The 22,480-nt window shown below is 40.1% G+C and overlaps 2 protein-coding genes across 9 annotated transcripts in view; one reads left to right on the forward strand and one right to left on the reverse strand.

Moving 5' to 3' along the window:
* Positions 1-22,480, reverse strand: part of Mob3b (MOB kinase activator 3B) — a 197,044-nt gene that overhangs the window by 173,696 nt on the left and 868 nt on the right. For 3 of the 8 annotated variants that reach the window (XM_010627021.3, XM_019207857.2, XM_019207856.2), the window contains exon 1: positions 22,097-22,424. The exons of the other annotated variants lie outside the window; for them this stretch is intronic. The gene's annotated coding sequence lies outside the window, so the exon portion shown is untranslated. Of the gene's footprint in view, positions 1-22,096; positions 22,425-22,480 lie in introns of those variants that run through there. 8 annotated transcript variants of the gene reach the window in all.
* On the forward strand, positions 16,511-17,131 carry Ifnk (interferon kappa). The gene is made up of 2 exons (XM_033759179.1): positions 16,511-16,841; positions 16,950-17,131. The coding sequence occupies exons 1-2, from the start codon at positions 16,511-16,513 to the stop codon at positions 17,129-17,131; spliced, it is 513 nt and encodes a 170-aa protein (XP_033615070.1).

Here is a 22,480-nt window from a genome sequence, read left to right on the forward strand (position 1 = left end):
AAATATGAGAAACTGAAAAAATGGAAATAAAGTGTTTGTAAATGGGGAGGGGAGGAGGGGGTGAAGGGAGGGCAGGGACAAGGGGAAAAATGAGAATCAAGACCTATTTTGTAAAGGTACAGAATCCCAATGATGAATGTAATTGTATTGTATACCTGGATTGTACCAATAACCTCAATAAAAAGAATTAAAAAAAAAAAGGATACTGAAGAGGATATCAGAAAATGAAAAGATATCCCCTATTCCTAGTTAGACAGAACCAATATAGTCAAAATGGCCATACTTCCAAAATTGACATACACATTTAACGCAATCCCAATCAGAATTCCAACAGCGTTCTTCACAGAACTGGAGAAAACAATGCTAAAATTCACATGGAACCAGAAGAAGTCCAGAAAAGCAAAAGCAATCCTGGGGGGGTGGGGGGGAAACAAAGAGGGAAGCAGCACAGTCCTGGACTTGAAGTTATTACAAAAAGCTACTGTGATAAAAAAAAAAAACAAAAAAAAACAAAACAGCATTGTACTGGCACAAAGATAGATAGGAGGGTCAATGGAGCAGAACAGAGGACGCAGAAACAATCTCAAGTACTTTCAACTATTTGATCTTTGACAATAAGGTAAAAAACACACATGAGGAAAAATAGCTTTCTTAATAAATGGTGTTGAGAAAACTGGCTATCCATGTACAGAAAATTGAATCTAGATCCATATCTCTCACCATGTACTAAATTAAAATCAAAATGAATCAAAGAACTAAACATTAAATCATAAACATTTAACCAGCTGGAAGACAAAACAGATAAAACTCTTGAAATCATAGGTGTAGGCAAGGAGTTTCTGAGCAGAGCATCAGTTGCACAAGAAATAGTTCAACAAATGGGATCATACTAAAGTATAAATCTGCACAGCAAAAGAAACAACCAGAAGAGTGAAAAGACAACCTACAGAGAAGGAAAAAAATTGCCAGTAATTCCTCAAACAGAGGACTCATATCCAGAATATATAAACAACTCAAAAAACTTACACCACCAAAATAAAAGACCGAATCAAAAAATCGGCAGGTCCAGTGAATAGACACTTCACAATATAAATGGTGAATAAATACATGAAGAGATGCTCAGCATTGCTGGTCATTAGAGAAATACAAATTAAAGGAAAAAGAAAACAGACTCTACCCGACCCCAGAAAGAGTGGCCATCATCAAGAAATCAAACAATCACAAAGGCTGGAGAGACTGTTGGGGGAAAGGAACCTTTCCTTTTACACTGTTGGTGGGAATGTAAATTAGTACAATCACTACGGCAATCAGTATGGAAACTCCTCATAAAACTAAAACTGGAAATTGCATTTGACCCAGTTATTTCCCTTCTAGGTATATCTTCCCAGAAGTGTCATGTATTCCAGTAATACATGCATACTCTTGTTTGTAGCAGCACAATTCATGATAACTAAATCTTACAGGCAGCCCATGTGTTCATCAAAAGATGAATGGATAAAGAAAATGTGATATTCATACACAATGGATTATTACTCTGCTATAAAGAAAGACTTGAGTCATTTGTAGGAAAACAGAGGCACCTTGAGATGATGTTAAGTAAAATAAACCAGACACTCAGGTTAAATATCACATTGTTTCTTTTATATGAGAAACCCAGAGTAAAAATAAAGAGCAAAATAAAAGATAGATAATAGGAAGTAGGAGATAGATCATTCTCAGTTGGGGAAGGGGATCTAGAGATGGGGGTTAAGGAATAAAAAATGGTCACAACTCATTTTTCCAGGTCAGAAAGACTTTCTTTAAAAAAAACATTTTTGAGAGGCTGGGCTGTAACATTATTAGGTAACGCATTTCCTTCTTTAGAAAAAAAAAAGAAAGAAAGAAAAGCATGACATACTGACAACATCTATTTTTTACTTGAATAGCAGCTTAACAGAAAACTAGGCTGACTTTAGTTTTGTGTGCCTTTTGCCAAGTTATGCAATGTTTTGTAGCTCTGGTTCTTCAACTACAAAATGGGGATTAAAATGTCCATCTTGGCTGATAAAGTAAAATAAGATGTGTAAACTAATAACATTGTGCTTGATATATACAGTAGTTAATGCCCATTGCAGTACTAACTAGTGGTGGACTAAAGGATTTTCTTCTGTACATTTGTCTCTGTGAGAAATAAGCTCTATATGATCTGTTTCTTTTTTTTTCCAGTTTGCCAATTTATTTTTATTGTTGTTTCATTGTTTCATTTTTAATTAACAGATATTACTGTCTTTATCAAGTACATGTTTTGAAGATACATACATTGTGAAATGACTAAATCTAGCTAATTAACCTATGTATGGGCTCCCTTTTTCCAAGAGAGCAAATGATAGTGCCTCTACTCTTTCAAAAAAAAGAAAACAATCCCACTACAAAGCTTGCCTTGTCTGAGAACTCCAGTTCTCTCCAAATGGATTTTTGAAAGTCTTCATCTGGTATCTATAATATGCCCCATCCTGCCACTCCAAGCCCCTAGGCCAACTCAATAATGGCTAGGCTGTTTTTCCAAGGGTACCAGGAGCATGGCAGGATAGGGCAGCTTACTGTTCCCCAAAACTCTTCCCTCTCTTTACTGGGCATGAGACTAAATTTCTTGGCATCTTACACTTTGCACCTGGCACTGACACTTAGCTGTGACTATACCAGCAAATGCCAGCCTATGGTATGTGACTGGACATGACATGAACCCCTCCATGCCTAGCCAGATAGCCCACCCATGCATCTTATCTTTTTGCCAACCTTACTAGGATAAACATGGAGACTTGGGAAGCCACATGGAAGATGACAGAAACACAAGATAGATTCTGTGTCCCTGAACATTCCTTGGAGGAGAGCTGACTACAGCTCAAGAATCCATGTTCCAAACTTAGACATGTCAGAAGTAATCCCAGCATGTTTGAGCCATTTTATATTTTTGGATGTTTTTATTTTATTTTTTTACAGTAGCTAGTATCTGGAAACCCTAAAATTTTTGCAGAACATTATGAAATTACTTGCAAAACATAATGAATCCAATTAGTTTGTGCCAAAACAGACTAGCTCATAAAATAACTAATTTAAAACTATCATTGTAGACTAGAATCTACTCTAGGTAAGCCATCAGAAAGGTCAAAGGTGTTAGAAAAATATTAAAAATTCTTCTGAAATATAGAAACTTCATTTTGTGTATTTAATTTTCCTGTGACTGAAGAAAAGCTGGCATCGCTTGACTCAGGGACAAGACTACCTTGTTCCACTCTATTAAATACCTGTGTTTCACAGGAGCATAGTTTGAATCAGAGTGCTAGAACAGACAGACATTTCTGAGAAATAAGACATTTCTGACTTTAAAAAAAATTAAAGAAAACTGACACTGTCAACTACAGGCTCTAATCTATATTTAATAAGTAACCGATTAGGATCACTTTCTTAAGAAATTGAAGTAAGTGATGATTATATTGTGTACTTATATGCCATTATAATTTGACTATAGATTACTCCCTAAGTAGATCATGAAATACATTATTTTATTTTAATGTTAGAATGCACACAGATATGTTTCTGTATGCATGTAGGAGATAACTATCAGCAGACACTGAGAAATTTAACCCTGAAGCCAAACCTGGGAAATTCAAGTCCCATCTCCAATCTCAGACCAATTAAGTAAATTACAAATATTAGCATCTGAAGTGTAAGACACCTGACCTAGTTCATTGCCATCTAGTTAAAGATTTAATGTCAAATGTGATCACTTACTGGCTATCAAAAATTATGCTAATTTAGCAAAAACCTTATAATCAAATGTGTAATCAATGGCACTTCTGAAAAACCACATTTGATGACCACGCCTGGACCCCATATATCTTAAGTTTATTACTAAAAGCATGTCTTAAATCAGTCTTACTCACCTCCACAGCTCTCACCTTTGTTTAGATCACCACAAGTCTCAATTCTCACTCGCCTACTGAAATGTCTGCCCTCTTTGCTTCTATCCTTGCCCCTTCTAGAAAGTGTCCTTCAACAAAGCCTCCAAAGTGATTTCTTTAAAGCACACATCATGTCACACCACTGTCCTGTTTAGAATTTTTCATGTGTTTTCATTGATTTTAGGATTAAAAATTAGAACTCCATCATGGCCCGCCTTGCCCTACTCAATCTCAACCATCCTTGTAGCAGATTCTCCATTCCCTTCTGTCCAACCCAAGTAATCTCCTTGATGTTTAAATATCCCAAGCTCTCTTTTCATTGCCTCTGAATTTGCTGTCCTTTTTGCATAAAATAGTCTCCTTCCAGTTCTTCACATGGCTGACTCTTATTCATCCTTTAGATATCAGTGAAACCATCATCTCACCCAATTACTCTCTTGTCTGGTTTATTTCCATCAGAGCATTTATAAAACCCTGTAGTTTTAATTTTATTGCCTGAAATCCTTGACATTCTATGATGACTACCCCCATTTTTGCCACCTTGTAGCAGGTAGCGTGTCCTTAGAGATGGACAGATGGGTGGATGAAGGGGACACGGAGTATACTCTTTTCAGTATTGCTGACCTAGTAACAGGGACTATCTGCAAGGAAATATATTACTATATTTGGTAATGAGTGTTACTGCCCTGTCCGGGCAGGGATGTGTATAGATCATTTCAACTTCTACTCTCTTAACTGCATCTCTCCTAGGAATATAAAGCTTTGGTTAAGGGGCCATTCACATGGCCTTTTTCACACAGAGTTTACTGTTACAGGAATAACACTCGAGTATACAAAATCAATGATCCCAAGAGGATGTGCCAATAATTAATTACAATATTTGGAAACACGGGCCATCCTGGCTTTGAGTTTTAAGCCATCCAACTTATGAAGCAGTTCTTTCAGTGGGGGAAAGTCACCTCAGTATAACGTGAAACTATAGGCTGCCTCCTTCGATTGGAGAGCAGCACACTGTAAATCAATTGTACAGCTATGTGGAAGCCCAAAATGCACTGCTCGTCGCTTACGGCCCTGGAACAGTCTGACAAGATAGCTTACTTTCCCACTTCTAAGGAGATGAGAACAGGGCCCACAAATCGTTTTCCCAAAAGTTCCTCTGCATACAAAAAAGAAAACACAGGATTAGATCTGGGCAAGGGCTCTGGAAACATCAAGGCAGGCTTTCCGCACTGACTGCCACTAAGAATGCCAACATGTGTGACCACACTTTTCTCCACTTCAGGCAATGATGGAGAAAAGTTACCCCAATCCAGCTGAACTGCTACACTCCTCTTTGTAGGTGAACATGGGGAAAACCACCGAGCTCCTGCAGAGTGCCCAGGCCAAGGAGCTGCACGTTGGCAATGAGACATCAGCCTACATGGAGGGAGGTACCAAGAATCAGCCCTGCAATCCATGCGCTGGTGGTTACTGCTGTAAAGAGGCCACCAGGGTCTTCTCCCACATCACCCCACGGTACTCTCCTTTTAAAAGCCTGTAGGAGAAATTCTGCCCAGAGCTCAGAACCAAGAAAAGCTTCGCTTATACTGAAAATTTAGCCTTGTCACTTTTTTAAAAAAATCCTTTGGCCACTGCGAAAATTTTAACAGATTGTATTTTCTCTTTACTTGTAGAAAGCTCACAGACAAATTTCCAACTCTGAAATAATGACACAGGATATTACACAATGAATGCTTGTGTTCTAATTGTACTACTTCGACTTCATTTTGTTTTCTCTCATTTTCCTTTGATTCTAAATTCTTTCATTATTTTTATTTCCTTTATGTATTTCTATAAGTGGCTCTGAAGCCTTTTAGGAATTAAATAAGGTATCAATGCATAGATATACATAGTAGATTTTACCAAAAATGCATTGACTTCAGTTCTTGTAAAAAGATAAGGTAGTCTTATACAGAGTTGGTTTTGAATCCTGGTTTTGTGGATTTCCATCCCTTTGATCTTTGGGTAATTTCTTTAATTTTCCTAAGCTTCCATTTCCTCCTCTTTAAATTAAGGACTATAACATCTACATTGTACAGTGGCTGTGAGAATTTTAAAAATACATGTAAAAGACTGGGCCTTACTAATTGCTAAATAAAAAGTATCCTTTATTATTATAAATAAATAACTATGCAAATTATTACAAAAGAACACTTCAAGACAATATCCAGCTGATCATGTTGCCAGATTGAAGAAACTAACTTTAGGGCTGGGGATTTAGCTCAGTGGTTCCGCTGCCTGCCTCGCAAGCACAAAGTCCAAAGTTCAATCCCTGGTACAAAAAAAGAGAGAGAGAAACTAACTAACTTTAATGGTAACTACTTATATAACACATTTCTTTCTAAAGAAATGTGGTTAAGTCCAGACTAGCTCATTGCCTCCCTCTAAACCACTCTTTCCATTGTGGGGAAGATATAATTCCCATTAGGGCTCCCTGAACCATATTCCCTATCACAGACTGAACTACATCATTCCAAAAGAAATGTTCATTAAGTCCTAACTCCCAGTACCTATAATGTCATCTTATTTGGAAAAGGTCTTTCCAGACCTTTAATGACATTCAAATGAGGTCATACTAGGCCATACCAGGTTCAGGTGGTCACTACATTTAGTGAATAGTGTCCTTAAAAGCAGGTCATGTGAAAGAGCATGTTAAAAGAGCACACAGATACATGGACAATGTCGTGCAGCTGTAGGAGCAGAGATGATGCCCTTAGAAACTAAGGGTTGTCAGCCATTGCCAGACGCTTGAAAGGGCAGGGAAGGATTTTGTTCTAGAGGTTTGGGAGAGGAATACCCCTGGTCATACTTGGATTTTGGACTTCTAGACTCCAGAAATAGGTGAAACTAAACTTCTACTTGTTTTAACCCACACAATTGGTGGTGGTTTATTCCAACCCAAGATAATTAGTAACATCCCCCAACTCCTTTAGCCTCAAGTGGCACAGGTGAAACAACCAAGCCAACTTTCAATCCAGGTGACATCTGCCAAAGGTTCACAGACACGCACCTGACAATAAGATGTTTCAGAAAAAGTATATGCTGGCATAGATACCTCAAAGAATTTTAAATTAGACTTCAATGAACTAATTCCACTCTCTGAGCTCCAAGTATCTCACCTATAAGATGGTTTTAGGTATTCATCAACAATGGCAAAGACAGCTTCATTGGGAATGGCTGCCATAGTGTTGAGGGGAATCTGCAGTCATCTGGGCAAAGAGGCAGAGCCAGATAAAGCAGCTGAGATACTCTCTCTCCATTCTCCTCACACTCCTGGGACCATCCTCTTCAGGTTTCTCTTCCATGCCCCTCTTTAAACACAGCAGATTCTTAAGGTTCTGACATTGGCCCACTCCTTTTCACTCCGTATATATTCTCCCTACAGACCCATTTATTCTTCTGGCCTAGTTTATCAACTACAACTTCTGTGGATACTTTCAAAACTTTCATCTGCACAGAGCTCTTGCCTTCGTTTAGTCTAGACCCACATATCCAACTGCCAGACACACATTTCCTCTTGGCTATCCAACGGACACTCAAAGGAATTTGTCTAAAACAGTACTCACCAGGTGCTCCCTGAGGCCTGTTTCCTCTTTCGTGTGCACTCTCTGGGTGAGTAGCACAACTGCACACCCAGACAGAAAACTGGGCTTCTCTCTACTTTTTCCTTGCCTTCTTTCTCACCCTACTTCCACTCCAACTCTGCCAACACTCACCAATCTTACCTCCCAAGTAATCCTTTCTTTTCCATCCCTACCAACACTGCCCTAATGCAAACTCTCATCAGCTCCTGCCTTTTAAGACACAGCTCAAAGTACCACTGCGTCAAGGAACCTCTGTAAGGGACTACGAGTGTCTTGTCTGCTCTTGGATTCATGGAATTTAACATTGTGTCCAAAACTGTAGGCAACTGATAATAAGGAAGATGGCAGTAATAATAACAGCTACCATTATTGACCACTGACTATGTAGCAAGCTCTCCTGCCAGCATTTACATCACCACAAATGTCTTTGGGGGTAGGTACTCTATGTTATCTCTATTTATACCTGGGGTGCAGAAAGTTTGAGAAAATTGCTCTAAGTTACACAGTTCTAAAAGAAACTGTTGCTGAACTGATTGGAAATCCAATTTAAATTAAGATATGCTCAGAAGTTAAAATATTGAACCAAATCCGTTCATTCACTAAATATTTATTGAATGTATGCTACCCACTAAACACAGAGTATGTGTAATGATACAGCTCAAATGTACACACAATTTGATGCATTTGATGAATGATACTATTAAATACAATAGAGAACATAAATCAGTAAATGAACACATAAATAAATTAATTTCAGATATGAGGGAAAGCCTAACATCTGTCAGGAGACTCATTCTAAGCCATTTCTCTAGGGTAATGACTTTAGATCTGATTTGACTTAGGAGTCTGGGAAAAATGGAGTCATTATGTGTATAATTCTATATAAATAAATTTGTAGAAACATTAGGGGTGTCAGTCTTAACGCAAGGCTCTTCCTTTCTCGAGGCTTTTTCCTAGAGTTGTGAAGCCCTTGTGAAATATGAGAAAGAGTTTGAGTTATGTCCTCCCTGTGGGGCCCCCAAGCAGGAATGACCTGGAGCTTCCTCAGACTCTGTTCTTTTAAAGATAGGAGGTCTGCCCCTCTGGGTGGAGACAGAGGAAGGAAGTTCTCCACTTGGTGGAGTAGGACCTAAGTTGAAAGCATCAAGGTGACCTGGATCTCAGTCCGACTTTGTCCCCAGTAAGCAATGTGGCCATAAGCATACTTTACCCCTCTGACTTCAATCATTCATGTCTAAATGCTCTCCAAACTCTATTCTGAAATTTAGTATCTGGGAACAGAGCTGTTGCCAAGAAGAGGTCCCTTCCCACTCCCCCAGGTGTAGATTATTCGCAGACACCACATCAAAAGCCAGAGATTGCTCAGATACTAAAGAAGTTCTACAATGTGCAGCATGCAAGTCCTCTGCCAAAGGAAAGCCCACTTAAATTTTTCTGGAATGAAGCCTTTCTTTCTTCTTCATAAATGTCAAGAACCATGATGATGATGTGCAAACTACAGTAATTCAGAAAGGACAGTTCTCCCCTATGACTATCTTGGCACCAACAACTTCTTCAATATTTACCCAAGACAAGATACATTTCTGTCTACCACCCACTCCATCTGGGGCATTTTTCCCAACTGCAAGCATTCTTGGATGTGGTTTGAGAAGAAATCCACATCCACTCAGTGGATAAGAGGTAGGGTTTTTCTGGTAAGTGACATCTCTCATTTGTCACCATCTGAAACTCCTACTACCAGCCCAGAAGTGAAAACCCCACTAGGGTTCAAAAGGACCTAGAGAAGCCCATGGTAAAGCATGTGGTTGGATGAGAATATGGATGGAAGCTATACTGATAATTCCAAAATAGAGAGTAGGTTTTACTAATGATGTATATTTATTTACTTAAATACCTATTTATCATAGTAAGTATCTTTTATCATGGATCATTTCCAAACAATTCAAATTATTCTTGTAGGGGAAGTTGCAGTGTGCATAGTCTTCAGGTGGGCTATTAAAGAAAACTGGGTATTAGTTTGTTCAAAGCCTCCTTAATGGTAACATGATAAAATAACAGCCACTGGGAACACATCTAGTCCAAAGAAGTGGTGATATGAGGGGTCTTAAAACCTCTCAGCAGTTTCCACATGGATTAACGTCCAGTAAGACTTTAGAACCACAAGAAATCACACAGCAGTTTATAATTCAATGCACATTTCATTCCTCTATGTAAGAGCTGCCCTGGAAACAGAATCCCGAAGTTACCTCTCCAAGCTGGAGAGGAAGATACATGAATCAACCAAACACAAAACTGTATGATATCATTAGAGTAGAACTACAAAAATGTCCATGACTGAACCAGCCTCAGGAAACCTCAGGAGTAGGAGAGCTTATTAAAAGGACACTGGAGTTGCCATCTGTCATTCTTTGAACTCTTCCATCTCTCCCAACACCTGACTGCGTATCCCTTACATCTCTATACAACAAAGAACTAAACCAAGAACTAACCTATCTCTGAGACATGGCTTCATTATTTTCATTCAGTCATCCAATAAATAATAACTGAGTACCTATTATGTACCAGGTGCTGCTCTAAGTATCTGGATCTATCATGGACCAAGTCTTGTGAGCCATGTTTCTGGCCCTCATCTCTATAAAGGATGATTAGTGTACATTTTAAAAATAAATATAGTCACCAAGATACACTTACAGGATTGACCTTCAAAGCATATTACAATTTTTGTAATTGTGTTTCAGTTAAAAATACATATATAATTCTCCCATTCCCACCCAAAGGAGGGATATAGCACACCCGACCTCTGTGAGTCCTGCTGGGCATTCTGGAGAGAGCAGCAAATAAACCAGCCACCGCACCTGCCCTCATGGAACTTAGGGGGAAAAGACGTAGACGTGAACAAAGCCACATACTACTCTTGGAACTGCAGCAGGGAAGGAGAGGGGCATGGCATGAGCCCGAGCTGCTAAACTTCTTGAATTTTTACCACGGATGTATTCACGTATTGCTTCTACAGTCATCATGGCCTCTACATCACGTGTAACGTGAAGAGGACAGGCCAGGGATGTGGCTCAGTGGTCCTGCTGCCTGCCTCACAAGCACAAGGGCCTGAGTTTGACCCCCGGTACCAAAAACAAAACAAAACAAAAAATAATATTAAGAGTACAACCAAGAAAGGGGTGAGAGGACCATGTGAGAGGGAAGGCACTGACAATAGTTGACAGGGTTTGCAGGGTTGATCCAGGCTAAGCAGCTAACACAGTTTGTGGCGACCACTGATTTCTTGCCTGGTGGAAAGTATTGCCTAGTGTGAACATAAGCTCCATATCCCTTGGCTCTCCTACGCTCAGTCACCTCTGATCTCACAAGTGACTCATGCACAGGTACTGAGTAACAAGGATGATCGACATGTTATTCTCAGTTCTCACCTATATTTTTATGGAAGCAATAAATCTGAATGGCAGATGCCAGGCTCCTGGGCTGAATCAGAGTTATACTGTCTAGACTGAAATGTCTCCTTTCTCCATTTTGTCAAACAAACTTCACATTGCCATTACTCTTAGCCTTATATTCATATGGACTTCACTGTCCTATGTGGGCAGCTTGTGCTAATGAGCTTTTCTTCTAAGGATAGCCAGACTACTTATAAACTACCCCCAGGCAGTCAAGTGAAATAAGAGCACACCAATGCATATCCTTTTAACGACAGGCATACTTATAGATAATATTTCATTACACTGTCATTCTTTTTAGTTTTCTGATTATACTTTGTTCAGTTAACTGGGCTTTTACATAACATAGGCATGACCAAGTGATCATCCAATAATGCTTTCTAATTGAACAAATCAGCAATCATATGTGAGAACACCTATGTGTATATGTGCCCTTTCTGGAGTACACGTTGTTGTTAGGATAGGTGCACAGGTAAAGCCCCCATAGAGAAATGAAATTGAATGCAACTTTGCCGGACATGAAAAGATATCTGAGGAAAGGCAGAGGGAGTGTCAGTTTTGAACTTTGCTAAGAGAGATCAGTAGAAGCTTACACGGTAAATAGGGTTACCAGAGAAAGACATCCAGTTGAATTTGAAAGTTGGATAAAAACTGAATGATTTTTTTGTACTGCAGGTATGTCTCAAATAATCCATGAGTTCTCTGCATGTTTATTTTCTAACTCAGGCAATCCTAATGGCAGAGAAAGGGGCAGATATTTAGGCAAACATCTTTTCTTCTTTGTCATGAAAATTGTCAATATCAGCATCACGTACCATTTACACACAAGAGGAGCGAGGACAAGAATGAGGTCAATGCTATTGGAAAGCCTTAAGATTATTCTTCAAACACTTTGAACATGCTTGCTTCTTTGGTTGTAAGCTCCTTGAGATCATGCACTACACCTTACTGCTCCTTCTGCAGTAAGGGCCATGATTTACATGTGATAAAGCCTTTCAATTAATTGTTGAATAAGTGAGTATGTATGATATGGAATGACAATGGGAGGAAACTTAGGACGAAAAGGCTACAATGACAAATCTGTGCATAACAGAAAATATAAGGAAGTTCAAGGTGGTTGACAGCCGATTTATTGCCACCTCTGCTGCCTATGAGCAAACTTCTTATAGCCAGGCAGATGAACAACCTGTTCACTTGCTTAGCACTGCTTCACTGATTCAAATAAGGGCAAGTACACTAAGCAACATGGACCGACTAAAGTACAAGGTGGGTAATTGGGAAATCAACACTTGTGTAATTACCTACTAAAAAATCCATAGTGAAGAAAGACAAGGCCCTGTAAATGCCCAGAAGAAGAATAAGTGGTGCTAACTGGAATGTTTCAAGACATTTTAGGTAGAAGTTACACAAGCTGTGTGTAGGGGTGCTTTGCATTTCACAGGATCTCTGTGTAGGCTGAGAGTGTGTGTGTGTGATCACAAATGGAGGCTATATACATAAACATGGTTTTTTTTAATGGAAAGCTGCAAGAACAGTATGCTGAACTCCCACACAATTATGTTGTTCATGTCAACTGAATTGGAACTGAACCTTATGGGAAATTAATGTGTCCTTTGAAGTATTCCAGAATGGATATGTTTAAAAAGGAAAAGAGTATTAATTCCTCTTTTTTTGGTGTTTATTTTTTGTTTGTTTTTTGTTTTTTGTTTTTTGTTTTTTGAGACAGAGTCTTGCTATGCAGTTCAGGCTGGCCTTAAACACACTACGAAGTCCTGGTTTGCCTCAAACTCACATCAATATTCCTGCCTCAGCCTCCCCAAATTCTGGGGTTACAAGTGTGTACCATGCCCAGCTCCATTTTTGATACATAATAATTTTTCTTTTATAACATCTTCTTTTAAAAGACAGTCTTATTTATTAAATAAAAAACACTGCTAATCAGAGATAATTTTAAAAATCTAGGTAAACAGAAATATAAGAATCTAAATCACTCATTTTTCTAATCAGATACTGATTTTAAAAATTTTTAGCATATATTACTTCAAGGTTTTTTCTGTACATATATCTACATATCCATATTTTTTAAATGGCATCAGACTCTATACACTATCAAAGAAACTTCTTTTTAATCTATAAAGTATATCCACCAGGTGGCCAAACATATTCCCACACATAGTTTTTAATGCATGTACAGATGGCTTACTTAACTGAGTACTGTACTTATAGCTAAATATTTAAATTGTTTACCACTTTTTGCTGTGATGAACTTCTTGACATCCAAGTCTACAGTTAAGGACACCATCACTATTTCTAAGGAATACATTCCCAAAGGGAAAATTGCTAATCCATATATATTTTTATATATGAATATATATATATGTATATAGTATGTGTGTGTATATATATTTTTTAAGGATTTTTATCTATATTACCATTTTGCCATCTATGAAAGTTTAGTCACCTTATAATCTGATATAAAAGGGCCTATTTGCTAAATTCTTTTTCAAAATCAGTCACCTCAGGTAATCTGTGAACTCAGAATTCATACATATTGGGAAGATACCCAGCAGAGGGATAGCTGGGTCAACTCTAATCTTAGTTGTTTGAGGTATCTCCATATTGATTTTCACAGTGGTTGCACCAGTCTGCACATGCACCAACAATGGAGAAGGGTTTCTTTCTCCCCACAACCCTACCAACATTTGTTATTGGTTGATTTTTTTTATAACAGCCATTCTTTCTGGAGTGAGGTGGAATCTCAGTGTTGTTTTCATCTGTATCTCTCAAATGACCAGTGACGTCGAACATTTTTTTATATGTTTATTTGCTGCTTTTACTTCTTTGTCTGAGAAATGTCTGTTCATTTCAGATGTGCATTTTTGATTGGGTCTTTATATTTGGGGGAGTCTGATTTTCTTTTAATTCTTTATATATTCTAGATAATAGTCCTTTGTCTGAGGAGCAGCTGATAAAATTTTTTTCTCCATTGTGGGTTGTCTCTTATCTCTGCTGAGGGGTTCTCTTGCAATATAGAAGCTTTTTAAAAAGATGAGATTCCAGTTGTTGATTCTTTGTGCAAGTTCCCATGCTACTGAGGATTTGTTCATAAAGTCTTTACCTATGCCAATATCTTCAAGAATTCTACGTTACTTATTATCCAGCAAGTTGAGGGTTTCTGTTTTAATATTTATATCTTTTATCCACTTGGATTTTAGTTTAATGAATGGTGAACCATATGGGTCTAGTTTTAATCTTTGGCAAGCTGAAATCCAGTTTTTCCAACACCATTAATTAAATCATACCACAGGGATATATGCTCACCCATATTTATAGCTGCACAGTTTGTAATAGCTAAATCTTGGAAACAGCCCAACTACCTATCAACTGGAGACTGGATAAAGAAGATTTTTTTTAATAAAATGGAGTACTACTCAGCCATAAAGAATGAGAAACTAGAGACATTTATAGCTCAGTGGATACACGCTGAGGCCATACTCTTAAGTGAAATAAATAAGACACGTGTAAATACAGAATAGTTTCTCTGGTGTGAAAAACTAAAAGTGTAAATAAGGATCAAAACATATAATTGATATTGTATAATAGTAAAAAAAGGTCTAAAAGAGTAGAGGAAGTAGGAGGGGTAGTGTAAGGTAAAAAGGGAAAAGAAAAAATATGAGAAAATGAAAAACATGGAAACAATGTCTTTGTAAACAGTGAAAGGTAGAGGGGGTGAAGGGAGGCCTGGGGAATGGGAAAAAAATAAGAACCAAGATAAGTCATGTAAAGGTACACAGTCCCAAAGATTAATGTAACTGTACCGAGTACCTAAAATGTACCAATAAACTTAATTTAAAAAAGAATTTATACAGATTGAACATATAGAGAAATATATGTAGTATGTTTTCTTTTCAAAAGAAACCAGCTCAAAAAGCCAAGAGTTTAAGAAATCCACGATTACCTTTTGATGCAGTCAAATGATTTAGACAAAAAATTTTAAGCCAAATTTTCAGTCTGTCGTGGAACTGTGGCTGCTTAACATTTTTCAGTGACTTTATTAAAAATTAATGTATTTCTTTCAAACAATATTAAAATAAATTAGTCTCATTTACTGATATCCTATTTTACATTCCTCAAGAAAGGAATCCATTTGCTTTGACCATAACTAGAAGAAAGTTATTTGCCAAAGTAAAAGCCATAAATGGTGGATAGTACCATCTCCACAGTCACACTGGCCTAGGCATGAATTAGCATGGCTAAAATGTGTGGCCTCTTATGTCTCCTTGATAACAGCAGAGCAAACAAGACTTCATGGAGTCTAGCATCACAAGTAAGAAAGAAAGATAACTAATAAGTTTTTAAAATATGGTCTAAACTATATCAAAAAGAAAAGAAAATGTATGGTACCATAACTGAGAAGTCAATGAAACAGAAAAACATTTTCAAATATACAACCCATTGGAGAGCTGCTCCTAAGAGCTCAAAACATATTAAATGCAAGCCAGAAATGGATTTAACTAAAGGAAAGGAGAGTTGTGAAAATCAACTTTTTCCAATGCTAACAGGAAATCAAGAGCCAGCTTAGCACTTTGTCATACAAGGGTCATGCTAAACTGAACAACTCTGTTCTTCATTTTTTTTTTCTTGAGACAAGGTCTTGCTATGCTGTCCAGGCTGACCTTGAACTCACTGTGGAGCCCAGGCTGGCTCAAACTTGTGGCTATCCTCTTGCCTCAGGCTCCTGAGTGCTGAGATTGCAAGTGGCACCACCACATCCAGCCTATCCTTTTTGAGATCTAAAAAAAAAAATTTTTTTTTAAAGAGAAAATATCCAAATACAAAAGCTTCATTTATCAAGATTGGAAAAACCGAAACTCTATTAATCTGCGGTGACCTAGCTATCAATAATTGCAACATCAGGGCCAGGGATGTAGCTCAGTGCCACTGTGCCTGCCTGGCAAGTACAGGGTCCTGAGTTCAATCCATGGTATTGCAAAAAAAAAGAGAAAAAAAGCAATGTCTGTAATTAACTCAGAGAAACAGGAAGTTTGCCTATAGGATCAGGTACAAAAAATATAGAGGACTGTTCTTTTATGTAGTAGAGAGAGTTGGGTGATTTTTCCCTCATTGATACTGCACTATATTCCTAGCCCTCGGCATTAATTGTGCTACACAATTCTTCAGCACTGGAATGGTCATCTAGGTCCCCAAGGTAATGCAATAGTAATGCTTTGTGCACTTAAGAACAAAACAAAATAAGATAGCATATCCAAAGTCAGGGCAATCACAGAGTTTAAAAAGTCTCAGAGACAAAGGAAAGGAGCTGTAACCATGAGAACTGTAAAAAAAAAAAAAAAAGGAACGAGAAAACTCCTCCCACTAAAGATGTTCAGGTATATAAAGTCACATGAAAGAGGATATAAAACATCACTGTCAACCTTGGGTAGTGTTAATTTTTTCTTTTTTTGCATATACAAAAAAAGTGAGAACCAAGGCTGACATGATTCCAAAATATTCAAGGCTTGTGTGCTTTGTGGGTCTGTTCATTCGGCACATTCAATCTCAGGACTGTACCTTACTGAATGTGCACGTAAGTACAGTCACCAAGGAGAATGTGAGACTTCTGAGCAGTATGAGCAATCCATTTCCTCTGAGATGTCTAAGAGACATCAAAGCTTTTGGATTGCCCCAAAATATCGTCTCGTACTCTCAGCCTGTGGAAAGAGACATCAAGGAAGTCTTCTATGATATTACCATACAGGCCTTACATATCTTCAGCCGACACACCTCCAACTTTGCTGGGAAAGAGGAATACCTGACACAAATCAAAAGTGAACTTGCTGAGCAAAGGGAATACCTGAAACAGTGCCTGAAGGAAGACAAAAAAGAAGACAAAGATACGCAGGAAATGAAAACACATGAAGTGCAACACTTGGAAGTTCAGGTCATCCAAAAGAGCAAATTAGCATTGAGAGGATATTTCAAAAGAATAGAAAATTACCTAAAGGATAAGAAATATAGTTACTGTGCCTGGAAGATTGTGCAAGCGGAAATCAAAAGATGTTTTGTCTACTTTCTGGAATTCACAAAACTCCTCGGAGGAAATAAGGTATACTTTTAGAATTAAAATTCAATTTCCCTCCCCAAATCTCTTCCCCTCCCTCCTTCATCTTCTTCTGTAAGGATGACTGTGTTATCCTGGAATCAGTCCTAACCTCATCTCAAGGCTGATAGGTGACTTAGGAAATACTCACTGTCTCTAAAGCTTGCAACTTCACCAATGCCTGGGTGACTCCGTGACTTTTGTTAGAAAGACTTAAAGACAGGTTCAAAGGAATAAGATTTACTCTCCACCATCTACTCTCTCTTCCTCCTTCTTTTGGCCATTTTCTATTGGCTTTGCTCTACCTTTGAAGGTCACCAGAACAATGGCTAGACAATAGCTAGAAGATAGGGACCAGAGAATGTTGCAAAATGTAACATTTCAAGACTTACTCTTTTGGCCTCCAATGTTCTTTATTCTATAAAATTTCAGCACATTCAAAGAGCTTATTATATAAGCTCCACAGAGTCAGAATCCTTCCTTTCCCTTCCTCCTGCCCAGAGAAAAAAAGATTGCCATTCTGACCCATTTGCTTGTCAGCTTGTTTTGTTTGAAACAATGCAGTTTCAAGAATGGTGTCATATGTCAAGAATGAAGATCCAGCCAGGCATGGAGATGCAGCCTCCATGGAGCTGCCTGGAGACTGAGGCAGAAGGATCAAAATTTAACTTAGGGAGACCCTGCTGGGCTCTGGATGTAGCTCAGTGCTCCCTAGCGCCCCTCAAAAGTGAAGACCAGTAGTGAAATCTGCATGGATGTTTGAATTAGATGGTCATTAAGCTCCCATTTAACTCTTGGGAGCCTATAATTCTAATGCAGAGCACTTACTATGCCTGGTGTATACTGTTTGATTCCTACACTTGAAGGCATGGAAAATGTGAGAGAAAGTATCAATCTGTCCGTCTGTGTCTGTGTCTGTGTCTCTGCACCCACCCCCCAAAATGAGTGCCTGTTTTCACATTATAGAAGAATTTTACATTGGATTTTCCCAGTTAGAAAACTACTTTGCATCAGTTGAGTAAACTAACCATTCTAACAATATGTGATACTATATATTTTTTTTTCACTTAACATTTATTTGTTTATTTATCTATTTATTTGTTGTACTTTTTTGTAATGCTGGAGACTGAATCCAGGGCATTCACAGTGAGCTATATCTCCAGCCCATCCCCCTCCTTTTTAAAAAATTTTGAGTCATGGTCTTACTAAATTGTTTAGTTGCCTAGATTGAGCATGAACTTGCCATCTTCCTGCCTCAGCCTCCCAGAGTACTGGGATTACAGATGTGTACCCCCACAGCCTACCTTACTTAACTTTCCTTGTATGGCTCTTGATCTGTCTTAATTCACTTCTTAGCTAAGTGAATTTTTCTCTATTCTATTTCAGGATCACTTGCTTTCAATCAAGAATTAACCTAGTGACCAGGACAACACAAATGCATAAAAGAGGATGAACTGTACCTGGTTCAGCCTTTGGGGAACCTCTCCTGCTAATACCACTGCTAAACTGTCCAGATTCAAGATTGTTTCAAGTGCAGGGCTCAAAAAATTTACCAAAGAGAGTCTTATGATAAAAGAGAAGCAACTTTCAATCAAAATGTTAGAAGAAATGTTTAAAAATTGAGGTTCCTGGCATCTGGGTTACCAGCAGAAGTTTCCGTCAATAAATGAGATACAGCAGTATAATGTATTTAGTAAAAGCAACTCATCAATTGTTGTTCAAGATTTTGGAAACAGAGAATCTGGAGTCTCCAGCATTTAGAGTTGTTCCATAAGTTACAGAGCTGGGCATGCAAGCTACTATACAGAAAATATGTGCTTGGTATTGTTCATGGCTTTTTCCAATGATGACTTTGCCTGGTCTCTCCAATAACTGTACTGGGATGATGGCAGTCCCTTTAGTAATTTATGGCTGCAGTCTTGCCAAGGGTTTCTTACGCATGAAGAAATAATGGGCCAAGAGGGGCTAGGGATGTAACTTAGCATGAAAGAGAGGGAGGGAGAGGTGGGGGAGAGACAGAAGAGAGAGAGAGAGAGAGAGAGAGAGAGAGAGAGGGAGAGAGAGAGAGAGAAAATTTTCCAGTCAATACAAATTGATTGTTCCAGCAGAGGCAGACATCAGGACAGTATGCTTTAAGAAGGGCAAATCTAATCAAAAGAAAAAGAACCACATAACTGAGAAATAAATAAGGACACAAAATAACAACATAAAGGAAGAAATGTTAATGATATAAAAGATATTTAATCTCATTCTTATTAGAAATGCAAAATAAGGCAACACTAAGATATCCCCCTCCCATCATCATGGCAGAGATGGAAAACAATGGTTATAATCTAGAGCATGAGTAAGGAGTAGGAAACAGTATCTTGTGTATTATTCGGAAAAGATAAACTGCTACATATTACTGCAGGGCAGTATGGCAATCTTAAAAGTCCTAGTAAGTGCATCAACTCCTATCATAGCTTAGAAATTTATTCTGTAAATTTTGGATAAGATCATTCAGTGCAGCCTTGTTTATAATACTGCCTTTTCTTTCTCTTTTTAGTTTTCACCTCTCTATTTTTCCTTCAATAACTTGTAATTCTAAAATTAAAGATGCTATACAAATTTATCTGTTCCCTTACTGGGATTGATGGGGATAAGCACCATCATGTCACTTTGTTCATAATGCTGTTTTAGGTTCACAAACAGAGCCCAAATCAGGTCTGCTTCAGCATATTCTTTTGCTTGCTTTGCTGTTGTTGCTAAATTTCAAAGGAATCCTACCCTGAATCATTTTTATAATGAAATGTTTGTGAAAGTACCTCCTGGCAATTCAAAGATTTTGCTTTTGTTTGGATGGTCCTACTGGTAAAAACAACTAGAAATCACTGGAGAAAGTTGTCAGTGTGTTCACATTCCTGACTTAGCAGTCTTGTTCTTTCGTTAAATAGAAGTGCAAAAATTCTCTTAAATCAGTACAAAGGAAACCAGTACTGGACAGAGCCTAGCAGTTTCAACTTTAAAAAGTTTGAGAGTGTAGTTCAGTGGTAAAGCACTTGACCAGCATTGGGGGGCGGGGGGCTTGGGTTCCATTCTCAGAACAAAAAAAAGTTTGCATTGTACATGTTTACAAATGTTGCCACATAAGCCTCCTTCCCTGAGCTCCTGAGAGATCCAAGGTGGGAGGACAAAAGGAGTGTAACTGACTCTTCTTTGGAAGAGCGACTGATTTGGTCACCTACAGAAAAACCTAGTCACATGAGTCAAGTGCAAGGCTATGAAGAGACACAGGTTCCAATCTGGAACCCATCTGGGGGCCGTCTTCTCAGGTGGATGCTTTGCTTTTGCTCTAATTCTTTAATAATCCACACTTACTAAGAATCAGCGTGATCTGTTAGTGTCTAAACCGTATAGGGAAACAGGGCCACCTGTAACCTTGAGGTGGGCCCAAAGGGGAACTCAGGGCATCCCAGGCCACCTGCTCCCAGCCACCTGTTCCCACCTGGAAACTAACAGTTTTGTTCCCCATGTGCCACGTGTCCATGGTCTGCTTTTTGTACAATACTGAGAGGGGACTTAGAATTTAAACGTGGAGCCCTACCATTAGTCAGAACTCGACAGACTGTATTCCAGAGTGAGCCACTGCACCCCCACGCCCAGGCAGATCTGAGGCTTTCTAGTTACCCGCACCTCCACTCTTTCTTTGGAAAATTGCCTGCCTTCTAGCCTTTGGGAACTTGCAAACCCAGACCTTGGCTTTCGTCTGCCAGAGACGCCCTGACCTTCTCCCACCGCGTAGGCTGCGGCCCGGCCACAATGCCTTTAGCAAGCGACTGAAAATTCTCTAGAACAACACCAGACATAAGGCGGGACCAGGCTTCCAACGCTCGGAAAGCAGCAACCTCCTCAGATTTGCGCCTTCTGCGCCTGGGATAAGATCTGAGAAATGCGCCTTGGGCCACAGGCAGCCGAGGAGGCGGGGAAGGAACAACTTTCCCCCGCCCTCTAACCACAAGGCCAGGGTGGGGCGGCCTCGCCGCGGTCGGGCTCCTCCACTTACCCAGCCCGAATCCCCGACCCGCATCGGCCAGCAGCGGGCGGGGAAGGCGGGGCTGGTACGGAGCGGGGCTTCCTTCTCTCCCCGAGCACGACTAGATGTTGAAAAAGCAGACAATAGGGGAAAACGCGGAGAAACAAAAGGCCCCTCGCCCCGATTTTAGTCGGTTCGGTCGCGCGGTCCCTGAGGGAAAGGATTATTGAAAGGGCTCAGAAAGGGGAATAGGAAGGAATGCACAGTGGTTTAGGGACTCTGGTACTTTCCAGGCGCTGGAGATCGGTTCTCTGCGCCCGCCTCTGTAGGGATCCAAAGAGGGGGCAAAACAAAGTTGCGATTTCACCTCCAGTGCAGGGAAACGAAGCTTCTGGCAGTCCAGATGTTTGACAGTTCTCGGCCCGAGTTCAGCCGGATTCATACGACCTTTATTCCTCCCGTCTTCCCTCCCTCCACGAAGCCCCAGCAGCCCCGGAGGTGGCCTGCGGACGGCGCGGAGTCCCCTACGCAGTCCTCGTTCGCGATCTGGACGCCCACGCGGTGTCCCCCGCCCAGACGCACTTTTGTAAAAGTTTGTCTTCCCGCCGCCCAGAGCCCAGCGTGCACCCTGCAGGCACCTAAGATTCCGGGTAACTTCGCGAACAGACGCGTACCCCGAAAGGAGGAGTTCATTGGTATATCTTTTAAAATCAAGGCCACAGATTCCTGGTGGGAAGGAAGTGGACCCCCCGTTCCTGCCCGGGAAGTGCGCACCGGGAGCCGGCCAGAAGCCAACGCGCAGACCCGAGGCAAAGCGGACTCCAACCCCGGAAGCCCGCGGGTGACTGGTGAGGAGCGGGGTCCACCACCTCCCGCCCCCCTCCGGTTGCACCCGCACCTGGGCGGGCCGGGACGCAATCTTGAACGAGGGACTGCGCGTTCGCGCCGCCTCCCCTCGCTTGGGGTTTTACCTTCAGCCCCGGGCCCGGTCGGCTCTCTTCGCCAGGTCAGCGGCAGCCGGCTAGAGAGAAGAGGCGTAAACTCCAGCAGGGAGGGCAGCGCTTGCAGATCCACGTGCGGGCCTTTCTTTCTGGCCAGCGCAGAGGGGCTTCCAGCCACAGCCTCAGCCGTGGCAAAGCAGCCCCCACACGCACCCGGCACGCAGCACAGCGCTGCGCAGCCGGCCGGGCTATGGATCGTGCGAGGGTGCGGAGAGGGGCCGCCTGGCGGCCGCTAGCGCAAAAACAACTACAAGAGGGAGAGAAGTCTTGACTGTCTTTAGGATCACCTTCTCTCCAGGAGAGACTTGGGATGTGTGCAATCTAAGGGGGCTCTCAAGCTTGCAGAAAAGATGC

The sequence above is a fragment of the Fukomys damarensis genome, unplaced genomic scaffold (assembly GCF_012274545.1).
Source record: "Fukomys damarensis isolate Sample0158 unplaced genomic scaffold, DMR_v1.0_HiC HiC_scaffold_36, whole genome shotgun sequence".
Lineage (NCBI taxonomy): Eukaryota > Metazoa > Chordata > Mammalia > Rodentia > Bathyergidae > Fukomys > Fukomys damarensis.

Coding starts and splice junctions, on each gene's coding strand:
- Ifnk (XM_033759179.1), top strand. CDS start 16,511: ATGATTCCAAAATATTCAAGGCTTGTGTGCTTTGTGGGTCTGTTCATT. Junction 16,842..16,949: donor ATACCTGACACAAATCAAAA/GTGAACTTGCTG, acceptor AACACTTGGAAG/TTCAGGTCATCCAAAAGAGC.